Genomic DNA, 24,347 nt, shown 5'->3' with positions numbered 1-24,347 from the left:
TATTCCTTTACGAGTATTTTGAGATACAGGAATTTATAAAACATTGACATCCATTTCTCGACCTTTGTCCATTGTCCACCATGCATCGTGAATAATTTCGACGATAATTCTGGTTTAAATGATTAGACTATCGAATATCCAATATACCTGCAGAGTCTGGGAATCAAAAATACTCGAGAAGATTTATAGTGTAGATTTAGGTGGCCCGTAGAATTCGCAGAGAGGTTGTCTTCGATTTATGCTCGGCACGAAGAGACCCGCCGAATTCCCGCGGCGATATTTAGGCGTTTAGCATGCCAACCGCGACCCTAACGCGTCTCCGAGATTTCCCATCCGCAGCGAGGCTCGACTCACGCATACTAAACTATCAAAATATTTCTTGACGAAACCAACCTCGAATCCGCCATGCGACCAGTAACGCGATACATCCCCCAGAATCATTCATCCACCTAGACAGCGAAGGCTATACAGGGTGTTCGGCCACCTCTAGCAAAAATTTTAATGAGCGATAGTAGAGGCCAAAATAAGACGAAAATCAAGAATACCAATTTGTTGATGGAAGCTTCGTTAAAAAGTTATTAACAATTAAATTCAAATATTTCAAATCGTTCTGGAAAAATTATTTTCGGTTGCGGGGGTCAACTGCAATCATTTTTGGTGGGTACACATACCTCCGAAATCCTATCTACTTTCGAGAAAAAAAATCGAGTAGGTGTTGAAATTTTTCGGCGAAAAAAAATTTCTCAAATCGTTCTAAAAAAATTATTTTCGGTCGCGGGGATCAATTACAATCATTTTTTATCATTACACATAACTCCGAAATTGTACGCACTTTCGAGAAAAAAATTCCTTACTGAAAATCCAATTAGGTGCCTAAATTTTTCAACGGAGAAAAAAAATTGCAAATCGTTGTGGACAAAATTATTTTCGGTAGCGGGGGTCGATTACAATCATTTTCGGTCATTACACATACCCCCGAAATCTTGCGCATTTTCGAGAAAAAAAATCATGTAAATGCTGAAATTTTTCGGCGAAAAAAAATTGATCAAATAATTTTGGAAAAAATATTTTCGGTTTCGGGGGTTAATTACAATCGTTTTCGGTCATTACACGTACCCTCGAAATCTTACGCATTTTTGAGAAAAAAAATCGTGTAAATGCTGAAATTTTTCGGCGATAAAAAATTGTTCAAATCGTTTAAAAAAAATTATTTTCGGTAGCGGGGGTCGATTACAATCATTTTCGGTCATTACACGTACCCCCAAAATCCCACGCATTTTCGAGAAAAAAATCGAGAAAAATTCTGAAATTTTTCGACGAAAAAAAATTGTTCAAATCATTTTGGAAAAATTATGTTCGCCTGCGGGGGTCAATTACAATAATTTTTGGTCAACAGACATATCCCCGAAATCCTACTCACTTTCGAGAAAAAAATTCCTTAGTCTTAGAATCTTTAAAATATCATAACTTCTGAACGGATCAGAGGATTTTAATGTTTCAAGCGGCAAACAGCGAGTAGTTTGATAAAGAATATATAGAAATTCTAAGAATATTGAAGAAGTTGTTTCTTGACCCCGTAAAGTTAAAAAAACCTCCATAAAAATGGTCCAATATTCAAACTGCCATAATTCCTACAAGGGTGGATATCTTTAAATGAAACTTTTTTCTAAAGTAGAGTTCATGCGTATCTACGATAAAGTATTAGATAACTTTTCTATAGGGCGTCAAACAAAATTAATAAAAATTAAAAACAAGGAAAATCGACAGGGGTAGGGTGCCTAAATTTTTCGAGGATATTAAAAAACTTCAAAGATTCTGAAAAAAATATTTTCGGTTGCGGGGATCAATTACAATCATTTTTTATCATTACACATACCTCCGAAATTGTACGCACTTTCGAGAAAAAAATTCCTTACTGAAAATCCAATTAGGTGCCTAAATTTTTCAACGGAGAAAAAAAATTGCAAATCGTTGTGGACAAAATTATTTTCGGTTGCGGGGGTCAATTACAATCATTTTCGGTCATTACACATACCCCCGAAATCTTGCGCATTTTCGAGAAAAAAAATCATGTAAATGCTGAAATTTTTCGGCGAAAAAAAATTGTTCAAATAATTTTGGAAAAAATATTTTCGGTTTCGGGGGTTAATTACAATCATTTTCGGTCATTACACGTACCCTCGAAATCTTACGCATTTTTGAGAAAAAAAATCGTGTAAATGCTGAAATTTTTCGGCGATAAAAAATTGTTCAAATCGTTTAAAAAAAATTATTTTCGGTAGCGGGGGTCGATTACAATCATTTTCGGTCATTACACGTACCCCCAAAATCCCACCCATTTTCGAGAAAAAAATCGAGAAAAATTCTGAAATTTTTCGACGAAAAAAAATTGTTCAAATCATTTTGGAAAAATTATGTTCGCCTGCGGGGGTCAATTACAATAATTTTTGGTCAACAGACATATCCCCGAAATCCTACTCACTTTCGAGAAAAAAATTCCTTAGTCTTAGAATCTTTAAAATATCATAACTTCTGAACGGATCAGAGGATTTTAATGTTTCAAGCGGCAAACAGCGAGTAGTTTGATAAAGAATATATAGAAATTCTAAGAATATTGAAGAAGTTGTTTCTTGACCCCGTAAAGTTAAAAAAACCTCCATAAAAATGGTCCAATATTCAAACTGCCATAATTCCTACAAGGGTGGATATCTTTAAATGAAACTTTTTTCTAAAGTAGAGTTCATGCGTATCTACGATAAAGTATTAGATAACTTTTCTATAGGGCGTCAAACAAAATTAATAAAAATTAAAAACAAGGAAAATCGACAGGGGTAGGGTGCCTAAATTTTTCGAGGATATTAAAAAACTTCAAAGATTCTGAAAAAAATATTTTCGGTTGCGGGGGTCAATTACAATCAGTTTTTGTCATTAGACATACCCACGAAATCCTGCCCGCATTCGAGAAAAAAAATAGAGAAGGTGTGAAATTGTTCGAGAAAATTAAAAAATTGCAAATCGTTGTGGAAAAATTATTTTCGGTTGTAGGGTTCGATTACAGTCATTTTTGGTGAATATACATACCCCTGAAATCTTGAGCATTTTCGAGAAAAAAATTCAGTAAGGCCGGCGCTTTAAACGTTAATAACTTTTTAACGAAGCTTCCATCAACAAATTGGTATTCTTGATTTTCGTCTTATTTTGGCCTCTACTATCGCTCATTAAAATTTTTGCTAGAGGTGGCCGAACACCCTGTATACAGAATAAAGACAACATCCCACTAATATAACACTAATATATGACGAAACAAAAACGACAAGACAATACTCTACGACAGAAACTTATCACAAGATAACGCGAACATACGTCAACCACTACAGACTCTCAAGCATCGACGAAAAAGATAAACAATAGACTCAACATTGGCAAGTACTGGTGGTTGCAGGGAACTTAAATGATCCCCAGTATCTCAAGTATATCATCTTTTATTTAATCGTAAACATTCTCCCCCTCTGGATGTAACTGGATTAAATTTCGCTTTGTATAGTTTTTTTTGGTGCCATTTTTCTATATGTAAGTTTGAACGGTCCCGCCAAACTGACCATGTGACGGGAGTCACATGGGAAGACGGAGGGGAGCGACTGATGCGCAGCGACGGGTGAGGTGAGGTTAGGAGAACGCTCGAGAATAAGTGTAGAGGAGAGCAGTGTATGAAAGGTTAAATAATAAAGAGACTGAAGATCGACAATTTTGTGGATTCAGTTGTGAAACTACATCCACATGTGTTAGCATTTATTCCACCCAGCTGAATTAGAAAGTGATCCTTACATATACAAAATATTAAATTTTGCCCCTGGTATAAGGAACTGTTCTTAAAAATATCCTGAAAGTAGCATTAAGTGCGACGGACATTATTTAATGTTAAGATTACGCGAGCTCTATGTCGAGCCATTAGTCTAAATCGTAGTCCTGGTTATAAGTTAGCCGTTTGTACGTTTAGGTTTATTGTACCCCTTTGTATATATATTTATAACTGTTTTCTTGGCACAATAAACGTTCGTTAAAAAAAAAAAAGTAACGCGACACGCTACACCGGAAATATCGTTTGTTGTTCCAGGGAGACACCATCAGAGTCCTCTGGGCGTTGCACCAGACCGATCCCGAACTAAACACTGCGATTTGGCCCGGGGACAAGCGCGGTGGCAGAGCCTTGAGGCTAAAAACTGCCGCGCCCCATTCACCGCCGCGATACACGCAGGATATAAAACACTGGGACGTAAAATTGCATCAAGTAGGTTCTACCCGAGTATACGGATTATTTTTCCAAATGATCCCCGTTATTTGTCGTGATTGATTACATTCTGTTTTCACGTGTGTAGCCCCCGGTGTCGCAGAACGCGGACACGACTTACTGGTGCAAGATCTTCAAGGCGCCCTACAAAGAGAAACACCACATGATCGGGGTAAGAAAAATTATTTTCTGTTGCGGGGGTCGATTACAATTACTTTTGGTGAATAGACATACCCTCGAAATTCCTATCCACTTTCGAGAAAAAAATTCGAACAGGTGGACAAATTTTTCGACAAAATTGAAAAATTTCAAATCATTCTGGAAAAATTATTTTCTGTTGCGGGGGTCGATTGCAATCATTTCTGGTCATTACGCATACCCTCGAAATCCTATCCACTTTCGAGAAAAAAATTCGAACAGGTGGACAAATTTTTCGACAAAATTGAAAAATTTCAAATCATTCTGGAAAAATTATATTCGTTTGCGGGGGTCGATTGCAATCATTTCTGGTCATTACGCATACTCTCGAAATCCTATCCACTTTCGAGAAAAAAATTCGAACAGGTGGACAAATTTTTCGAGAAATTTGAAAAATTTCAAATAATTCTGGAAAAATTATATTTGGTTGCGGGGGTTAATTACAATCATTTCTGGTCATTACGCATACCCTCGAAATCTTATGCAATTTAGAGAAAAAAATTCCTTACCGAAAATCCAATTAAATGCTTAAATTTTTCAACGAAAAGAAAAAAATTTCAAATCGTTCTGGAAAAATTATTGTCGATTGCGGGGGTCAATTACGATTGTTTTTGGTGAACAGACATACCCCCGAAATCTTACGCATTTTCGAGAAAAAAATTCAGTAAGGGCGGGACTTCAAACGTTCGGCCATTTTGTTACAGTGTTTAATAATATTGAATTTTATATTTCTACATAATCCAAAAACTAATTGTTTTCCAATAGAAATTATCTAAGAAAATAAGGAATACACTTCTGGTTTATTTTGTTACATTTGTGTGAGTTACAATTACATTCAAAACATTGCAAAGACCAATGAAATAAACATAAATATAAAATTAATTAGACCTAGTAAGAGTAATTACAAAATATTCTATACATTATTAAAGCGTGAGAATTTCGTAATATTTTTCTGTGCAAACCGCACTATATCTTTAATGGTTCAAAAGTTACACTAAAATGTCACTAAAATGTCACTAAAATGTCACTAGAATTTTTTATCTGGCCCGCTGTGCGGCGTCTTTGTCGTAAATTAACAAATCTGGTGCGAAACGCAAACTGGTTTCGGTCCCATCGAGGTATTTAACACTAGATTTACGGAATACGTAAATTTGACGCATTAAGATTCTAAATCTAACGTTACAGAACTCATAAATATTATTTGTTAGCAATTTATGTTTGATTTAATTGATGTAATGATAAGAATATACACTCTGATCAAAAGAAAAATTGCATTTTAATGTAACTGTTAACACAGCGAATTGCAATAAAAATATGCGCAATGACTGTCCGTAAACCTAGTATTAAGGTCTATCGTGAGAAAGAATCGACTCGGTTAGGAGAAGAAGATTCACGAACGGAAGTCCCCCGCTATTTCAGTCCATTCGGTACTTTCATTGAATACTGTCGCGCCCTCTGTGACAGCCAAGGCGGCATTAAAGAATTCCCCTCGACGGTGCAACCGACGGGAGGTCTTTCTTACTCGATCCTTTCACGTATCGAGTCCTTTTCAAAGATTCTATGGCTTTGAATAGCATTCGAACCGATTAAAATTCTCCTAAGGTCTACGGTTCTTGGAATAATACTTACAAAGAGATTGCAAGGCCTTGGGAATATCGATTTGGTAAAAATTTTGCAGACTGATATTTTTGGTCCTCCTTTTACGAAACTATATGTGGTTATATGGACCACTATTACCCTGTAGTTTATCAAATATTTGCAATTAAAGATTCATCATTCCATAAATACGATTTTGTTCGAGATGATCACCTAACCTAACAATGAGTCAGACTTCCTACGCTATTGGGCCCAGATTCGAATCCAAGGCAAATGGCGATGACTTTTTCTATTTTTCATCAATTTTTAACATATAAAAATACATAATGGATATTATAAATAAAAGGCCTTGGGAATATCGATTTAGTAAAAATTTTGCAGACTGATATTTTTGGTCCTCCTTTTACGAAACTATATGTGGTTATATGGACCACTATTACCCTGTAGTTTATCAAATATTTGCAATTAAAGATTCATCATTCCATAAATACGATTTTGTTCGAGATGATCACCTAACCTAACAATGAGTCAGACTTCCTATGCTGTGGGCCCAAATTCGAATCCAAGGCAAATGGCGATGACTTTTTCTATTTTTCATCAATTTTTAACATATAAAAATACATAATGGATATTATAAATAAAAGGCCTTGGGAATATCGATTTGGTAAAAATCTTGCAGAGTGATATTTTTGGTCCTCCTTTTACGAAACTATATGTGGTTATATGGGCCACTATTACCCTGTAGTTTATCAAATATTTGCAATTAAAGATTCATCATTCCATAAATACGATTTTGTTCGAGATGATCACCTAACCTAACAATGAGTCAGACTTCCTATGCTGTGGGCCCAAATTCGAATCCAAGGCAAATGGCGATGACTTTTTCTATTTTTCATCAATTTTTAACATATAAAAATACATAATGGATATTATAAATAAAAGGCCTTGGGAATATCGATTTAGTAAAAATTTTGCAGACTGATATTTTTGGTCCTCCTTTTATGAAACTATATGTGGTTATATGGACCACTATTACCCTGTAGTTTATCAAATATTTGCTATTAAAGATTCATCATTCCATAAATACGATTTTGTTCGAGATGATCACCTAACCTAACAATGAGTCAGACTTCCTACGCTATTGGGCCCAGATTCGAATCCAAGGCAAACGGAGATGACTTTTTCTATTTTTCATCAATTTTTAACATATAAAAATACATAATGGATATTATAAATAAAAGGCCTTGGGAATATCGATTTAGTAAAAATTTTGCAGACTGATATTTTTGGTCCTCCTTTTACGAAACTATATGTGGTTATATGGGCCACTATTACCCTGTAGTTTATCAAATATTTGCAATTAAAGATTCATCATTCCATAAATACGATTTTGTTCGAGATGATCACCTAACCTAACAATGAGTCAGACTTCCTACGCTATTGGGCCCAGATTCGAATCCAAGGCAAATGGCGATGACTTTTTCTATTTTTCATCAATTTTTAACATATAAAAATACATAATGGATATTACAAATAAAAGGCCTTGGGAATATCGATTTAGTAAAAATTTTGCAGAGTGATATTTTTGGTCCTCCTTTTACGAAACTATATGTGGTTATATGGACCACTATTACCCTGTAGTTTATCAAATATTTGCTATTAAAGATTCATCATTCCATAAATACGATTTTGTTCAAGATGATCACCTAACCTAACAATGAGTCAGACTTCCTACGCTATTGGGCCCAGATTCGAATCCAAGGCAAATGGCGATGACTTTTTCTATTTTTCATCAATTTTTAACATATAAAAATACATAATGGATATTATAAATAAAAGGCCTTGGGAATATCGATTTGGTAAAAATCTTGCAGAGTGATATTTTTGGTCCTCCTTTTACGAAACTATATGTGGTTATATGGGCCACTATTACCCTGTAGTTTATCAAATATTTGCAATTAAAGATTCATCATTCCATAAATACGATTTTGTTCGACATGATCACCTAACCTAACAATGAGTCAGACTTACTACGCTATTGGGCCCAGATTCGAATCCAAGGCAAACGGAGATGACTTTTTCTATTTTTCATCAATTTTTAACATATAAAAATACATAATGGATATTATAAATAAAAGGCCTTGGGAATATCGATTTGGTAAAAATCTTGCAGACTGATATTTTTGGTCCTCCTTTTACGAAACTATATGTGGTTATATGGGCCACTATTACCCTGTAGTTTATCAAATATTTGCAATTAAAGATTCATCATTCCATAAATACGATTTTGTTCGAGATGATCACCTAACCTAACAATGAGTCAGACTTCCTATGCTGTGGGCCCAAATTCGAATCCAAGGCAAATGGCGATGACTTTTTCTATTTTTCATCAATTTTTAACATATAAAAATACATAATGGATATTATAAATAAAAGGCCTTGGGAATATCGATTTGGTAAAAATCTTGCAGACTGATATTTTTGGTCCTCCTTTTACGAAACTATATGTGGTTATATGGACCACTATTACCCTGTAGTTTATCAAATATTTGCAATTAAAGATTCATCATTCCATAAATACGATTTTGTTCGAGATGATCACCTAACCTAACAATGAGTCAGACTTCCTACGCTATTGGGCCCAGATTCGAATCCAAGGCAAATGGCGATGACTTTTTCTATTTTTCATCAATTTTTAACATATAAAAATACATAATGGATATTACAAATAAAATATCTCTACTAAAATACTTATAAAAGTTTTTATTACAAAATAATGACAATGTTACACAAAAAGAATATAAGAAAAGCACAGTGACTTTCCATTTATTGCGTTGTCAAATAAAACTACATGGTTCCTTGGTTATCGATTCATTAAACAAAATTTATACTGTTTTTGTTTACATCCAAACATACAAATCAAGTTAATAATCGCTATTCTGGTCTTACTTTTCAATGTAAGGTAATTCAATCTCGTTCTTACTGCGCAAGCATTATTTTGTAATAAATATATTCGATACTTGTACGAATGACTACGACGAACAAAGTTTTTATAAGTATTCTAATAAGTGCATTTCATTATTTATCTTTACACATAAAACATTGATAAAAAGTAAGAAAGAATTGAAAAAAATTGTCCATTTGCCTCAGATTTGAACTTAGGCCCAACACGTAGGAACTCCACTTTTCAACAACAATGTAGACAAAAATATGTTATTTTTTTTTAAATTATCACAGCGTGATATCCAAAACTATATATGTTCTATTTAACAAAGTAAAACTAGTTTTACTTCTAGTTAAACGAACCAATTTTTAAGAATTGTACTTATTGAAAATGTTGATTTCGGTACCATTTTACTCATAACTATGTTATGTATACTTGTACAGGGTGTATAAAAATTATATGTCGCAACCACCGTAGCGTGATTCTACATCTATCTCATGATAAAAAACTACCCACAAAATTATCTTTGATTGAGTTTTTTAAGGTTTTGAAGATAAAAGTTTTTTTATAATTGCATCGTATTCCACCCATCAAGAGAATAAAAAATGTCAAAGGAAACTTAATGAAGGTTGGAACTTGATCGTTCTTTCAAGAAATGATGTTAAAATTTTGATAAATCTTAAACTCACTTCATCGTAATGTTTTCACAGTTTACATAGGTAACATGTTTTGACAAAGCATTGGGAAATGTATCGTAATTCAGTATGGAATAACGAAAGACTAAATGGTTCGTTACGTGATCTCATTTCATTATTTCAATTGTACAATTTTGATGTTTAAATCTCTTGAGCTATTTTATCTATATAATTTGATATTAATGGTAGTTGCGATGGTTCGTGTCAGTCTGTTATTTTTGCGTATCCATCTATATTTAGTATAAGCCTCAAACAAAAACAACATGCATCAATATTGATCTTCGAATGGCTGTATTACATAAATTTTTTGTTTTTAATTTGTACTAGGTTTTTAACCATAAGCGAATATACTTTCTTTAAAACTGAATATGATTTTATGAGTGCACGTGTAATATAATTTTGGTAGGTTAGTTTAGAATCAAGGCGAACTCCAAAGTATTTCACACATTTCTACTGGCGTTGTATAAACTGTTGAGATAAATATATTACTATGAGCTTTCTTTGCTAAAGATTATGATTCTGTTCCAGAGTTATGTTTATTTTGCATTTGCCGTAGTATTTCTTCAAACTATTGATGTGTGTTTGTATTTGTTTCGTTGTTACTATTGTATCAAAAGAATGGACATATATGGTGATATCGTCAGCAAAGAATGCTGGTATATTGTCAACACATATCTTAAATGTCTGTTCAAACTAATATTGTTATAAGTTGCTTTGAATTTTTTCTCCGGCATATACGAACGAATAATTTTTCTAGATTAGGTGAGAGCAGTTTTGCAACTTTTAGGTCACAATGGGCTATTATGGCAGATTTCGGTACATTTAGAATAAAGCATGTGCTTTCTCCTGTTTTCAGATTTATACATCATATACCCAAAATATGAATACAAAATCGCATGGAAATAACAGAGGAATTTCTTTTTCATTTGCATACATATACGTTATTTATAAAAAAATTTTAAAACGTTTCATATGAATCTTAAGAAGGATTAAGATCGAGTAAACTTTTTCTCTATCTTTTCTAGAAAAGACAAAATTAATCAAAATCTTATGCATTACATATCAACATAACCCACTTTAAAAACGCCACATTAACACTTTACCGACCGGTAACGGTTGATAAATCGGCTATCGGTCGGTAAGCGTTGGCCGGTAAAACAGTTGATTGATAGGCTTTCAGCCGGTAAGCGTTGGTCGGTAAAACAGTCGATTAATAGGCTGTCGGTCGGTAATGTGTTAAAATATCATAAATATTTTAGAATAATGTTGCTCGAAGCAGTCTCAACTTCATGTTCAACTCGAACAACGTTTCGACCAACAGAATTTACAATTTACTGTTTAGTGAAAAGCTTCGAAGCTATTGACAAGAATCCTAATTCATCAATTTTACAACATTCTCAAAAATTTGCCATTTCGCAGATTTCTGTGTAAATTCTGATTTTATTAAAAAAAATTAACCTCAACGACGAAGTTCATTTTTGGATGGATGACTTGTACTCGTAAAATGTTACTGTGTGGTGTGATTGTTTAGTTCGTGGAGTTATATTTTGATTTGCCCAAAATGCAGTTTTAACAAAACGTTAAAGCGTTACTTTAAAAACAATTTTATTTTGTGAAAAATAAAAACCAACATCCCTTTTGAATTTTTCAAGCAAAATGGGGCAAGCAATGTTGCTTGGAAATTTTGTAAAATTTAATTTTTGGACCAGCAAAGGGATATTTTTTGTTGCTGGAAATTAATCAAATCTAATTTTTGGTCAATCAACAGAAAATTCGTGAATTTTTTTTTTGTTGGAAATTTAATGAAATTTAATTTTTGAACAAGTAAAAGAACTTTTTGTTTGCTGGAAATTTAGTGAAATTCTATTTTTTGGAGAAGCAAAAGGTTATGTTTTGCGAATTTATTGTTGCTGGAAATTTGGACAAATTTAATTTTTGCAAAAACAAAAGAACGTATCTTGTGAATTTTTTGTTGCTGGAAATTTAATGAAATCAATTTTTTGAATAAACAAAAGGATATGTTTTGCGAATTTATTGTTGCTGGAAATGTAGTCAAATCTAATTTTTGCAAGGACAAAAGAACAGGGTTTGTGAATTTTTTGTTGCTGGAAATTTAGTGAAATATCTTTTTTGGACATGCAAAAGGATATGCTTTGCGAATTTATTGTTGCTGGAAATTAGTCAAATCTAATTTTTGGACAATCACGGAATGTGTTTCTGGAATTTTTTGTTGCTGGAAATTTAATGAAATCTAATTATAGGACAATCGATAGATATGTGTTTTGTAAATTTTTTGTTGCTGGTAATTTAGTCAAATCTAATTTTTGAACAAGCAACAGAATGTATTTTGTGAATTTTTTGTTGCTGGAAACATGCTACACTTCTGCTGAAACTATTGCTTCATTCAGATTAACACATTACCGACCGATAGCCCATTAATCGACTTTTTTACCGGCCAACACTTACCGACCGATAGCGTATTAATCAACTGTTTTACCGACCAACGCTTACCGACCGATAGCCGATTAATCAACCGCTACCGGTCGGTAAAGTGTTAAAATTCAATGAAAAGATTATTTCGAGGAATGTAGCTGTCAAGTGTTTGCCGATATCTTGCAATTTGACGCCATAAGACAAATTTTTTACAAATAATGTATATGTATCGTGATAATTAAAAAACTACAAGAAATACAATCATCATTATACGTGGGCTGATTATGCTCAAAGTTTAATCAGATCGTGAAATGAGAACGTAAAACTAAAATGTAAAGTTTCATTGAATTCATTCAAACTTTTAGACGTAATCATGTTAACACTTTACCGACCGGTAACGGTTGATAAATCGGCTATCGGTCGGTAAGCGTTGGCCGGTAAAACAGTTGATTGATAGGCTATCAGTCGGTAAGCGTTGGTCGGTAAAACAGTCGATTAATAGGCTATCGGTCGGTAATGTGTTAAAATACCATAAATATTTTAGAATAATGTTGCTCGAAGCAGTCTCACTCGCAAAAGTTAATCTAAGAAATAAATATTTAGAAATTGAAAACAAGTAAAATTTATTAAAATGAAAATTCACTCTTAGCACCGAGCACGCTGTAATAACCTTCAATAGCAAATATTTTTTGAAGATATGATTCAAACAAAAGAATTATTAACTACAGAACATCGACTGAACGGCACATGTGTTTCAAAATATCAGGATCTTGCCCGATGTCTTTGAAAACTTCAACAATCATCTCTGCGGTTCAATATATAGAATACTTTTTTATTTCGTTAAGTCAAATATACATATTTGATTCTGCGCAACAAATTGATATGGTTATTGAAAAACTACATATAATACAAAATTACAAGAGGTATAATCATCATTATCGATGAACTGATTTTGCTCAAAGTCTAACCAAACCTTGAAATTAGAGCGTACAACTTAAATACAAAGTTTTATCGAAGTCTATCAAAGTCTAATCAAACCTTGAAATTAGAGCGTACAACTTAAATACAAAGTTTTATCGAAGTCTATCAAAGTCTAATCAAACCTTGATATTAGAGCGTACAACTTAAATACAAAGTTTAATCGAAGTCTACCAAAGTCTAATCAAACCTTGAAATTAGAGCGTACAACTTAAATACAAAGTTTAATCGAAGTCTATCAAAGTCTAATCAAACCTTGAAATTAGAGCGTACAACTTAAATACAAAGTTTAATCGAAGTCTATCAAAGTCTAATCAAACCTTGAAATTGGAGCGTACAACTTAAATATAAAGTTTTATTGAAGTTGATTCAGCTGTTTAGACACAATCATGTTAATAACATACGTACATATACACGTATGTATTGCGTACATATATAGACAAGATAACCAAATTTTTTGGTTTCTAATAGTCACAATATGATCAAAAGGTTTTAAAACGTGTATTTTCGTTGATAAATATTTTCGAAATTTTTTATTTTTATTTTTTTTTTTTTTTTCCTTCACCGTTCGTGATTCCCCGAAGTTGCACGAAGTGTGAAGTTCACGGTACATGCGCATGCGCAGTAGCATGTGTCTGCTTTCCCCCGCCATTCTGTTACGAGCTAAGTTTGTCGTTACTAGCGTTCGCCGTCGATGCGCTAAATTATGCCAAATCTGGCCGCACTGCGCAGGAATGCCGCGAGGTTGGGCCTGATTCGTATGTGCTCCACGAATCACGGTTATCCATGCCGGACGTGGCAACGTGTAGACAGACGTCATTAGAATAAAGAAGGGCCTCCGAATGATGTCATTCCGTGTCCGAAACGTTCCCCGATTGTCAATCGAATCGGGAAGGTATCTCCTGAGAAGAAAATTCCATCAAATAACGTACGCTAATGGTATACGGCGCCATGATGCTTTTTCTTCCGCGAATTGAATTTCTACGAGATGGTTATCCGCGATGAATCGAATAGAGGGCGATGATGGCGCCACAGGAACAATGAGATCTTAATTCACATCACATTCTGTAAACGGTTTTGAGTTTGCGTCTATACAGGGTGTTCATTAATTGTTATCAATTTCTTCACGGAGGATTAATTAAAAAGTTATTAAAAAATTTCAAATCATTCAGTAAAAAATATTTTTGGATGCGGGGCTCAATTGCAATCATTTTTGGTGAATAGACATAACCTCGAAATCCTACCCACTTTCGAGAAAAAAATTCGAGTAGGTACCGAGTAGGTTTTTAGACAAAATTAAAAAATTTGATGCTTATTATTTGTATTATGTGTGATAACCAAATACACATATATCGAGTTATCTGTGCAAGCGGAATTATTCAACATTCCAACCGAAAACGAAAGAAATGAAAATTTGTATTAACACTTTACCGACCTTAACCTTTACCCGACTTTAACGACCTATCGGTCGGTAAGCGTTGGTCGGTAAAGTAGTTGATTAATACGCTAGTCGGTCGGTAAAGTGTTAAGCAAAAATCATGCTATCCAGTGCTGTAGAAATTCAGTGTTACAGGATCCCGTGTTGTAGGAGGGCTGCCTATATTTATTAATACTTAAAACTTGCCTAACTTCTACAAAATTTTGCAAATCACAAGGCGAGGAAAGCCTGTTTACAGTTGTTGCATAATTTTCCTGACACGAAAATTATTACAAATATAAAAAATTAGTACGGACTGTTTATAATTTATTTTGTACTTTACCGACTTTAACGACCTATCGGTCGGTAAGCGTTGGTCGGTAAAGTAGTTGATTAATACGCTATCGGTCGGTAAAGAAGTTGATTAATAGGCTATCGGTCGGTAATGTGTTAAAATAGCAGTACGTGTGCACTTTGTCCGAATATGATCGTGTTTGGAGTCATTTTTATCGTAAGAACCTCATCTGTCTGTTAATACCATTTTCATGGAAAATAAAAATCGCTTTGATAAATTTATGGTCGACTCGACTGGATTCGAGGAAGTAGTCTGGAGAAAGAGACGAAAACGTTACAATTACTAGAAGGAAAGAAGGTTACAATAAACCCGGAAATACTGTAATGGGCGATCATAATTTCAATTTTGTCTAAATTTGTTGGATTTCTTTATTGTAATTGGTACATCGCACCTCGCTTACAAAAACCCTTCTCTATTTTGTCCAATCGCGCACACATTTTTTTTCTTCCCACCAATCATACCAACTCATCATTCATACCAACCCAGCGAAAGCTAGATATTTTCACAAAATTTTGGTTTCAGTATACACCGTTGGTGGAGAAGGCAAACGAGGACCTGGTCCACCACATAATATTGTACGAGTGCGCGTCAACTCTGCCAATTTTGGGACGTCACGCTAGAATCGTCGGTGCGCCTTGTTACAGTCTTACGATGCCCCGAGAGTGGGAGTCCTGTTTGCAGCCGGTGCTGGCTTGGGCTCGCGGCAGTACGGGTAAGTTCGCAATAACGCTAAGCGCGACGCGGACGGCGAGAGCGCGAACTACACGGCGTGATGCGTATTTGCAGGAGAATGGCTCCCGGAACACGTCGGTATTCCCATCGCGGAACACAGCGAGGGTTCTTATTATATGCTGGAGATACATTACAACAACCCGGGCATGAAGGAGGTGATGGATAGTAGCGGAGTGAGACTCCACCTGACACCGAAACATCGTCCCGAAGAAGCGGGCATTCTTGTCGCTGGCGTCGCTGTGAGTCCTCTGCATCTGATACCTCCGAGACAGAGGGAGTACGCCACGGCTGGATACTGCACACCTCATTGCACAAATACGGTAAACTATGTTCTCTAACTACATTAAGATCCATTGCAAGTAGCTGCAAAATGCTCGCAGCGATAGAGCAGTTTTAGGCTCTGCAATTACAAAGTTTGAAGACCAGAACATCTCAACATCTGCACGTCACTGCAATAAACCATTAACTGCCAGTTTAGCTACCCAACATTACTCAGAATGTTTAAATAACTAAGCCTCGCCCCAACACACCCCCAATCGGTTGTGTTACGAGGGTAACGATCAAAATTCATACGGTTTACCTTTCCCCAAAACTCGCATCCATCGATTACATCCTTAACTGAATCCTCGAGCAAGCAAACACAATTCCATCACGCAGAACTCAAGAACAGTCAGCGAGCAAACAAACAACGCTTAAGAAATACTCAGAACTCAACCACGCCATCTGTACAGTCAATACTTTAATTGAAGTGTAAATAAGTGTTAAAGAAATTTGTCGAACATCCTTCAAAATACATTAGTTTGCTTTGAATTTTAGTTTGTTGCGTCGCAACACTAACAATTATTCTATTAGGTCATAGTTTTTTTACCGTTGAGTTTCCCAATAAGTACTGTTGGTAACATTGGAAATCCGGTGAATCCTATAATAATCCTGTAAACCTACAATAATACTTGACATTTATCAGGCAAAATTTAAAAGAATATTCTTAAGTATATATATTTTCAAAAAATGAAATAAAAAAGATTGATTTTTTTGAAAATATCCATTCCTTTCCTTTTCCATCTTTTTCCACAGGGCTACACACTATTAACACATTACCGACCGATAGCCTATTAATTGACTGTTTTACGGACCAACGCTTACCGGCTGAGAGCCTATCAATCAACTGTTTTACCTACCAACGCTTACCGACCGATAGCCGATTAATCAACCGTTACCGGTCGGTAAAGTGTTAACATGATTACGTCTAAAAGTTTGAATGAATTCAATGAAACTTTACATTTTAGTTTTACGTTCTCATTTCACGATCTGATTAAACTTTGAGCATAATCAGCCCACGTATAATGATGATTGTGCCTCTTGTAGTTTTTTATTTATCCCGATACATATACATTATTTGTAAAAAGTTTGTCTTATGGCATCAAATTGCAAGATATTGGCAAACAGTTGACAGCTACATTCCTCGAAATAATCTTTTCATTGAATTTTAACACTTTACCGACCGGTAGCGGTTGATTAATCGGCTATCGGTCGGTAAGCGTTGGTCGGTAAAACAGTTGATTAATACGCTATCGGTCGGTAAGTGTTGGCCGGTAAAAAAGTCGATTAATGGGCTATCGGTCGGTAATGTGTTAATCTGAATGAAGCAATAGTTTCAGCAGAAGTGTAGCATGTTTCCAGCAACAAAAAATTCACAAAATACATTCTGTTGCTTGTTCAAAAATTAGATTTTACTAAATTACCAGCAACTAAAAATTTACAAAACACATTCTATCGATTGTCCTATAATTAGATTTCATTAATTTTCCAGCAACAAAAAATTCAAGAAACACATTCCGTGATTGTCCAAAAATTAGATTTGACTAATTTCCAGCAACAATAAATTCGCAAAGCATATCCTTTTGCATGTCCAAAAAAGATATTTCACTAAATTTCCAGCAACAAAAAATTCACAAACCCTTTTCTTTCGTCCTTGCAAAAATTAGATTTGACTACATTTCCAGCAACAATAAATTCGCAAAACATATCCTTTTGCTTATTCAAAAAATAGATTTCATTAAATTTCCAGCAACAAAAAATTCATAAGACACGTTCTTTTGTTTTTGCAAAAATTAAATTTGTCCAAATTTCCAGCAACAATAAATTCGCAAAACATAACCTTTTGCTTCTCCAAAAAATAGAATTTCACTAAATTTCCAGCAACAAAAAGTTCTTTTACTTGTTCAAAAATTAAATTTCATTAAATTTCCAACAAAAAAAAAATTCACGAATTTTCTGTTGATTGACCAAAAATTAGATTTGATCAATTTCCAGCAACAAAAAATATCCTTTTGCTGGTCCAGAAATTAAATTTTACAAAATTTCCAAGCAACATTGCTACCCCATTTTGCTTGAAAAATTCAAAAGGGACGTTGGTTTTTATTTTTCATAAAATAAAATTGTTTTTAACGTTTTGTTAAAACTACATTTCGGGCAAATCAAAACATAACTCCACCAACCAATCACACCACACAGTAATGTTTGATGAGTACAAGTCATCCATCCAAAAATGAACTTCGTCGTTGAGGTTAATTTTTTTAACACATTACCGACCGATAGCCTATTAATTGACTGTTTTACCGACCAACGCTTACACGGCTGAGAGCCTATCAATCAACTGTTTTACCGGCCAACGCTTACCGACCGATAGCCGATTTATCAACCGTTACCGGTCGGTAAAGTGTTAACATGATTACGTCTAAAAGTTTGAATGAATTCAATGAAACTTTACATTTTAGTTTTACGTTCTCATTTCACGATCTGATTAAACTTTGAGCATAATCAGCCCACGTATAATGATGATTGTACTTCTTGTAGTTTTTTAATTATCACGATACATATACATTATTTGTAAAAAATTTGTCTTATGGCGTCAAATTGCAAGATATTGGCAAACACTTGACAGCTACATTCCCCGAAATAATCTTTTCATTGAATTTTAACACTTTACCGACCGGTAGCGGTTGATTAATCGGCTATCGGTCGGTAAGCGTTGGTCGGTAAAGAAGTTGATTAATACGCTATCGGTCGGTAAGTGTTGGCCGGTAAAAAAGTCGATTAATGGGCTATCGGTCGGTAATGTGTTAATCTGAATGAAGCAATAGTTTCAGCAGAAGTGTAGCATGTTTCCAGCAACAAAAAATTCACAAAATACATTCTGTTGCTTGTTCAAAAATTAGATTTTACTAAATTACCAGCAACTAAAAATTTACAAAACACATTCTATCGATTGTCCTATAATTAGATTTCATTAATTTTCCAGCAACAAAAAATTCAAGAAACACATTCCGTGATTGTCCAAAAATTAGATTTGACTAATTTCCAGCAACAATAAATTCGCAAAGCATATCCTTTTGCATGTCCAAAAAAGATATTTCACTAAATTTCCAGCAACAAAAAATTCACAAACCCTTTTCTTTCGTCCTTGCAAAAATTAGATTTGACTACATTTCCAGCAACAATAAATTCGCAAAACATATCCTTTTGCTTATTCAAAAAATAGATTTCATTAAATTTCCAGCAACAAAAAATTCACAAGACACGTTCTTTTGTTTTTGCAAAAATTAAATTTGTCCAAATTTTCAGCAACAATAAATTCGCAAAACATAACCTTTTGCTTCTCCAAAAAATAGAATTTCACTAAATTTCCAGCAACAAAAAGTTCTTTTACTTGTTCAAAAATTAAATTTCATTGAATTTCCAACAAAAAAAAAAATTCACGAATTTTCTGTTGATTGACCAAAAATTAGATTTGATCAATTTCCAGCAACAAAAAATATCCTTTTGCTGGTGCAAAAATTAAGTTTTACAAAATTTCCAAGCAACATTGCTGCCCCATTTTGCTTGAAAAATTCAAAAGGGACGTTGGTTTTTATTTTTCATAAAATAAAATTGTTTTTAACGTTTTGTTAAAACTACATTTCGGGCAAATCAAAACATAACTCCACCAACCAATCACACCACACAGTAATGTTTGATGAGTACAAGTCATCCATCCAAAAATGAACTTCGTCGTTGAGGTTAATTTTTTTAACACATTACCGACCGATAGCCTATTAATTGACTGTTTTACCGACCAACGCTTACACGGCTGAGAGCCTATCAATCAACTGTTTTACCGGCCAACGCTTACCGACCGATAGCCGATTTATCAACCGTTACCGGTCGGTACAGTGTTAACATGATTACGTCTAAAAGTTTGAATGAATTCAATGAAACTTTACATTTTAGTTTTACGTTCTCATTTCACGATCTGATTAAACTTTAAGCATAATCAGCCCACGTATAATGATGATTGTACTTCTTGTAGTTTTTTAATTATCACGATACATATACATTATTTGTAAAAAATTTGTCTTATGGCGTCAAATTGCAAGATATTGGCAAACAGTTGACAGCTACATTCCTCGAAATAATCTTTTCATTGAATTTTTACACTTTACCGACCGGTAGCGGTTGATTAATCGGCTATCGGTCGGTAAGCGTTGGTCGGTAAAGAAGTTGATTAATACGCTATCGGTCGGTAAGTGTTGGCCGGTAAAAAAGTCGATTAATGGGCTATCGGTCGGTAATGTGTTAATCTGAATGAAGCAATAGTTTCAGCAGAAGTGTAGCATGTTTCCAGCAACAAAAAATTCACAAAATACATTCTGTTGCTTGTTCAAAAATTAGATTTTACTAAATTACCAGCAACTAAAAATTTACAAAACACATTCTATCGATTGTCCTATAATTAGATTTCATTAATTTTCCAGCAACAAAAAATTCAAGAAACACATTCCGTGATTGTCCAAAAATTAGATTTGACTAATTTCCAGCAACAATAAATTCGCAAAGCATATCCTTTTGCATGTCCAAAAAAGATATTTCACTAAATTTCCAGCAACAAAAAATTCACAAACCCTTTTCTTTCGTCCTTGCAAAAATTAGATTTGACTACATTTCCAGCAACAATAAATTCGCAAAACATATCCTTTTGCTTATTCAAAAAATAGATTTCATTAAATTTCCAGCAACAAAAAATTCACAAGACACGTTCTTTTGTTTTTGCAAAAATTAAATTTGTCCAAATTTCCAGCAACAATAAATTCGCAAAACATAACCTTTTGCTTCTCCAAAAAATAGAATTTCACTAAATTTCCAGCAACAAAAAGTTCTTTTACTTGTTCAAAAATTAAATTTCATTAAATTTCCAACAAAAAAAAAATTCACGAATTTTCTGTTGATTGACCAAAAATTAGATTTGATCAATTTCCAGCAACAAAAAATATCCTTTTGCTGGTCCAGAAATTAAATTTTACAAAATTTCCAAGCAACATTGCTACCCCATTTTGCTTGAAAAATTCAAAAGGGACGTTGGTTTTTATTTTTCATAAAATAAAATTGTTTTTAACGTTTTGTTAAAACTACATTTCGGGCAAATCAAAACATAACTCCACCAACCAATCACACCACACAGTAATGTTTGATGAGTACAAGTCATCCATCCAAAAATGAACTTCGTCGTTGAGGTTAATTTTTTTAACACATTACCGACCGATAGCCTATTAATTGACTGTTTTACCGACCAACGCTTACCGGCTGAGAGCCTATCAATCAACTGTTTTACCGACCAACGCTTACCGACCGATAGCCGATTAATCAACCGCTACCGGTCGGTAAAGTGTTAATAAAATCAGAATTTACGCAGAAGTCTGCGAAATGTCAAATGTTTGAGAATGTTGTAAAATCGATAAATTGGGATTCTTATCAATAGCTTCGAAGCTTTTCACTAAACAGTAAATTGCAAATTCTGTTGGTCGAAACATTGTTCGAGTTGAACATTTTAATAATATCAACGAGCATTGAGCAACTGTGTATCTCTCCAATGGTGATTTGCAATGCATTACTCAATACAAATGTTACGTAATTCGAATAAGTGAATACGAAGTATGTTGATTATGACATCTGAAAGTTGTCGTTCGATGAATCTTTTTGAACTGTAAAATGTTCTTCTCGTAGATGTTCCCTGAAACTGGAATAAATGTGGTTTCCGTGGCGTTGCACTCCCATCTGGCTGGTCGTCGTTTGAGCCTGAAGCACATACGTCAGGGCCAGGAATTGCCCCGAATTGTCCAGGACAATCACTTCGACTTCGAGTACCAACAGGCTCACACACTCGAGAAGGAAGTGAAGATCCTTCCGGGCGATGAGTTAGTTGCAGAGTGCGTCTACGGTACCTTGGACAGGACGAAACCAACTTTAGGAGGATACGCTGCGTCGCAAGAGATGTGCCTAGCTTTCGTTGTGCATTATCCAAGAACGCCTCTGGCAACCTGCTACAGCATGACACCTGTAAAGGATCTATTCAAAACTCTCGGTGTATATAGCTTCAAGGGCGTCACCATGGATCACTTGGAGAAATTGTTCCTAACTACCAGGTGAGGGATTCGTACATTTACAATACAAGACATCCCGTAGCATCTGAGAACAACTTCAGCGATAATATCAAACATATATTGAATTTTCTTTGCGAATTATAACGAGTTCTCTTTTTTAATCAAAGTAACGGGCAAGTAATGCACAATTGCAAATCTGATAGAAGTAATATAAACAGTATACGAAATAAGCAAATATAAACCTTCCATTAACAGTCACAAAACAAATCTAATAGAATATTTACAGGTTTCCGTAGAGCCAGTGAAAAACTAAATTTTATTTGTGAGGTTATTCGCATAAAAATCCTTGCGAGAGTAAGCGTTTACAGAATTAGAATATAAAATTCACCGTCTGATATCGTGTTCTGTTTTTAAAAAGTTAGATGTGATAACTCGACTATTTTCATCTAACGAAAGAATTATTCCAACATAAAACACATTGCGATTCGAAGACAGGGTCAAAACAGAAGATATGTTTGCATGCGTATTTTTTATTGTTACTTTTCATGCGAAATCAATTATTGAAATTACTGAAGCGATTCCTACATGCTACGGAACACTCTGTATTTTAGGAAAAAGGTGACACTATAGTACGTTGATCAATACAATCGTATCAAATGATTAATACAATTAATGAACTGATATATGTGGCTGTTTCAGAACGGATGCTCCAACGATAGCATCGACTGGCCAGCAACAATTGCCAATTTACTCTGCGACAAGGCCTAGCGAAGAAGTTGACGAGGATCTTCTCAAAGAAGCAAAGTCAGCATTGAGAGCGATGAGGGACTACACGGTGGAACACGAAAATGATAATGTTTTCACTCGACTCGTCATCGAAGAACCTGAAGAGTTCAGAGGCAAGTAACGAAGACTTTCTTTATCCTTTCGAATTCACATTTATCTTAATCGTCAATTTTAAGAATTTAGTTTTGTATCCGGTTGAATAAATACAAACACGTAGTCGATTGAAATTATTATCAAGTTATGATCGTTCGAACAGGTCGAACCCTGGCGGAACATATATTGGCATTACCTTGGACCGAAGAACTTCTTTCGTAACAAAGACTTTCTTCGTCCTCTCAAATTCACATTTATCTTAATCGTCAATTTTAAGAATTTAGTTTTGTATCCGGTTGAATAAATACAAACACGTAGTCGATTGAAATTATTATCAAGTTATGATCGTTCGAACAGGTCGAACCCTGGCGGAACATATATTGGCATTACCTTGGACCGAAGAACTTCTTTCGTAACAAAGACTTTCTTCGTCCTCTCAAATTCACATTTATCTTAATCATCAATTTTAAGAATTTAGTTTTGTATCCGGTTGAATAAATACAAACACGTAGTCGATTGAAATTATTATCAAGTTATGATCGTTCGAACAGGTCGAACCCTGGCGGAACATATATTGGCGTTACCTTGGACCGAAGAGCTTCTTTCGAGGTCCATTGAGTGGAGCCTTTATCACGGAAGGCATATGACCTTCTGCAGGAAAAGGGACGACAAATTAGCCCTGGTAAATTGAACTTTGAACGATTCTATGCAATCGCTGTGTCTGATCTAACCTGATTGGTATTTTTATTCGCAGCCAGCGGATATTCAGACGTTCCCGAATTACACGGCTCTGCCGGAAGTGAACGAGACGACGTGCAAGGAGATCGGAATTCCATCCGGTTCGACGAGAATCTCGTTCGCGGATCTCACGGCATTCTTGACGATCGCGATCGCGATTATCTTCGTTACGTAAAAGTCACGATGACTTACGAAATAAACACTGTACAGTAATTATTTAACATACTTGTCTTGAGAATTATGCGGCTGTTTGAAACAGACTGAGAAGATGAATTCACAATGAACGGACTACTTTACCCCACAAGCAGGAGGCGGCAAGATTTTCGAAAAATTTTGACGGCCCAAAAACACGATTTATATATATAAATATACATATAATATAATATAATATAATATAATATAATGCAATGTAAATAATAACGTATTTATAAGGTGCACGTGCTACGGAGCCCCAAACCTCGTATTTTATATGGATTTTGTATAAAAAATAAACCAGTCTGTAAAAACTGTACTCGATGCAAGTGATTGTTGATCGATGATCATTTTATTGAGTAATCTATGACAGCGTTTCTCATCCCACAGACTGCGTTCAATTTGTAATGGGCAGCGAAATAGTAATTACTAAACGAATCGTTCAGAAGTCATCGCTGTATGAACTGTCACCAAAAGTTCAAACGG

At 34.6% G+C, this 24,347-nt stretch overlaps 1 protein-coding gene across 1 annotated transcript in view; it reads left to right on the top strand.

The window, feature by feature from the left end:
• The window catches only part of LOC122397358 (MOXD1 homolog 1), a 75,321-nt gene extending 51,361 nt beyond the window's left edge, over positions 1–23,960 (top strand). Inside the window, exons 3-10 of the mRNA XM_043396481.1 lie at positions 4,115–4,288; positions 4,377–4,460; positions 15,427–15,616; positions 15,691–15,956; positions 21,676–22,094; positions 22,752–22,951; positions 23,483–23,613; positions 23,686–23,960. Coding sequence (XP_043252416.1) covers positions 4,115–4,288; positions 4,377–4,460; positions 15,427–15,616; positions 15,691–15,956; positions 21,676–22,094; positions 22,752–22,951; positions 23,483–23,613; positions 23,686–23,844 — 1,623 coding nt within the window. The 3' untranslated portion in view covers positions 23,845–23,960. The remainder of the gene's footprint in view (positions 1–4,114; positions 4,289–4,376; positions 4,461–15,426; positions 15,617–15,690; positions 15,957–21,675; positions 22,095–22,751; positions 22,952–23,482; positions 23,614–23,685) is intronic.
• Positions 23,961–24,347: the final 387 nt, after the last annotated feature.

Source organism: Colletes gigas, unplaced genomic scaffold (genome assembly GCF_013123115.1).
Source record: "Colletes gigas isolate AHSC1104 unplaced genomic scaffold, ASM1312311v1 Colletes_gigas_Sc00009, whole genome shotgun sequence".
In the NCBI taxonomy this organism is placed as follows: Eukaryota; Metazoa; Arthropoda; class Insecta; order Hymenoptera; family Colletidae; genus Colletes; species Colletes gigas.
The sequence above is the reverse complement of the archived record's forward strand: the minus strand, read 5'-3'. Positions and strand labels throughout refer to the sequence as shown.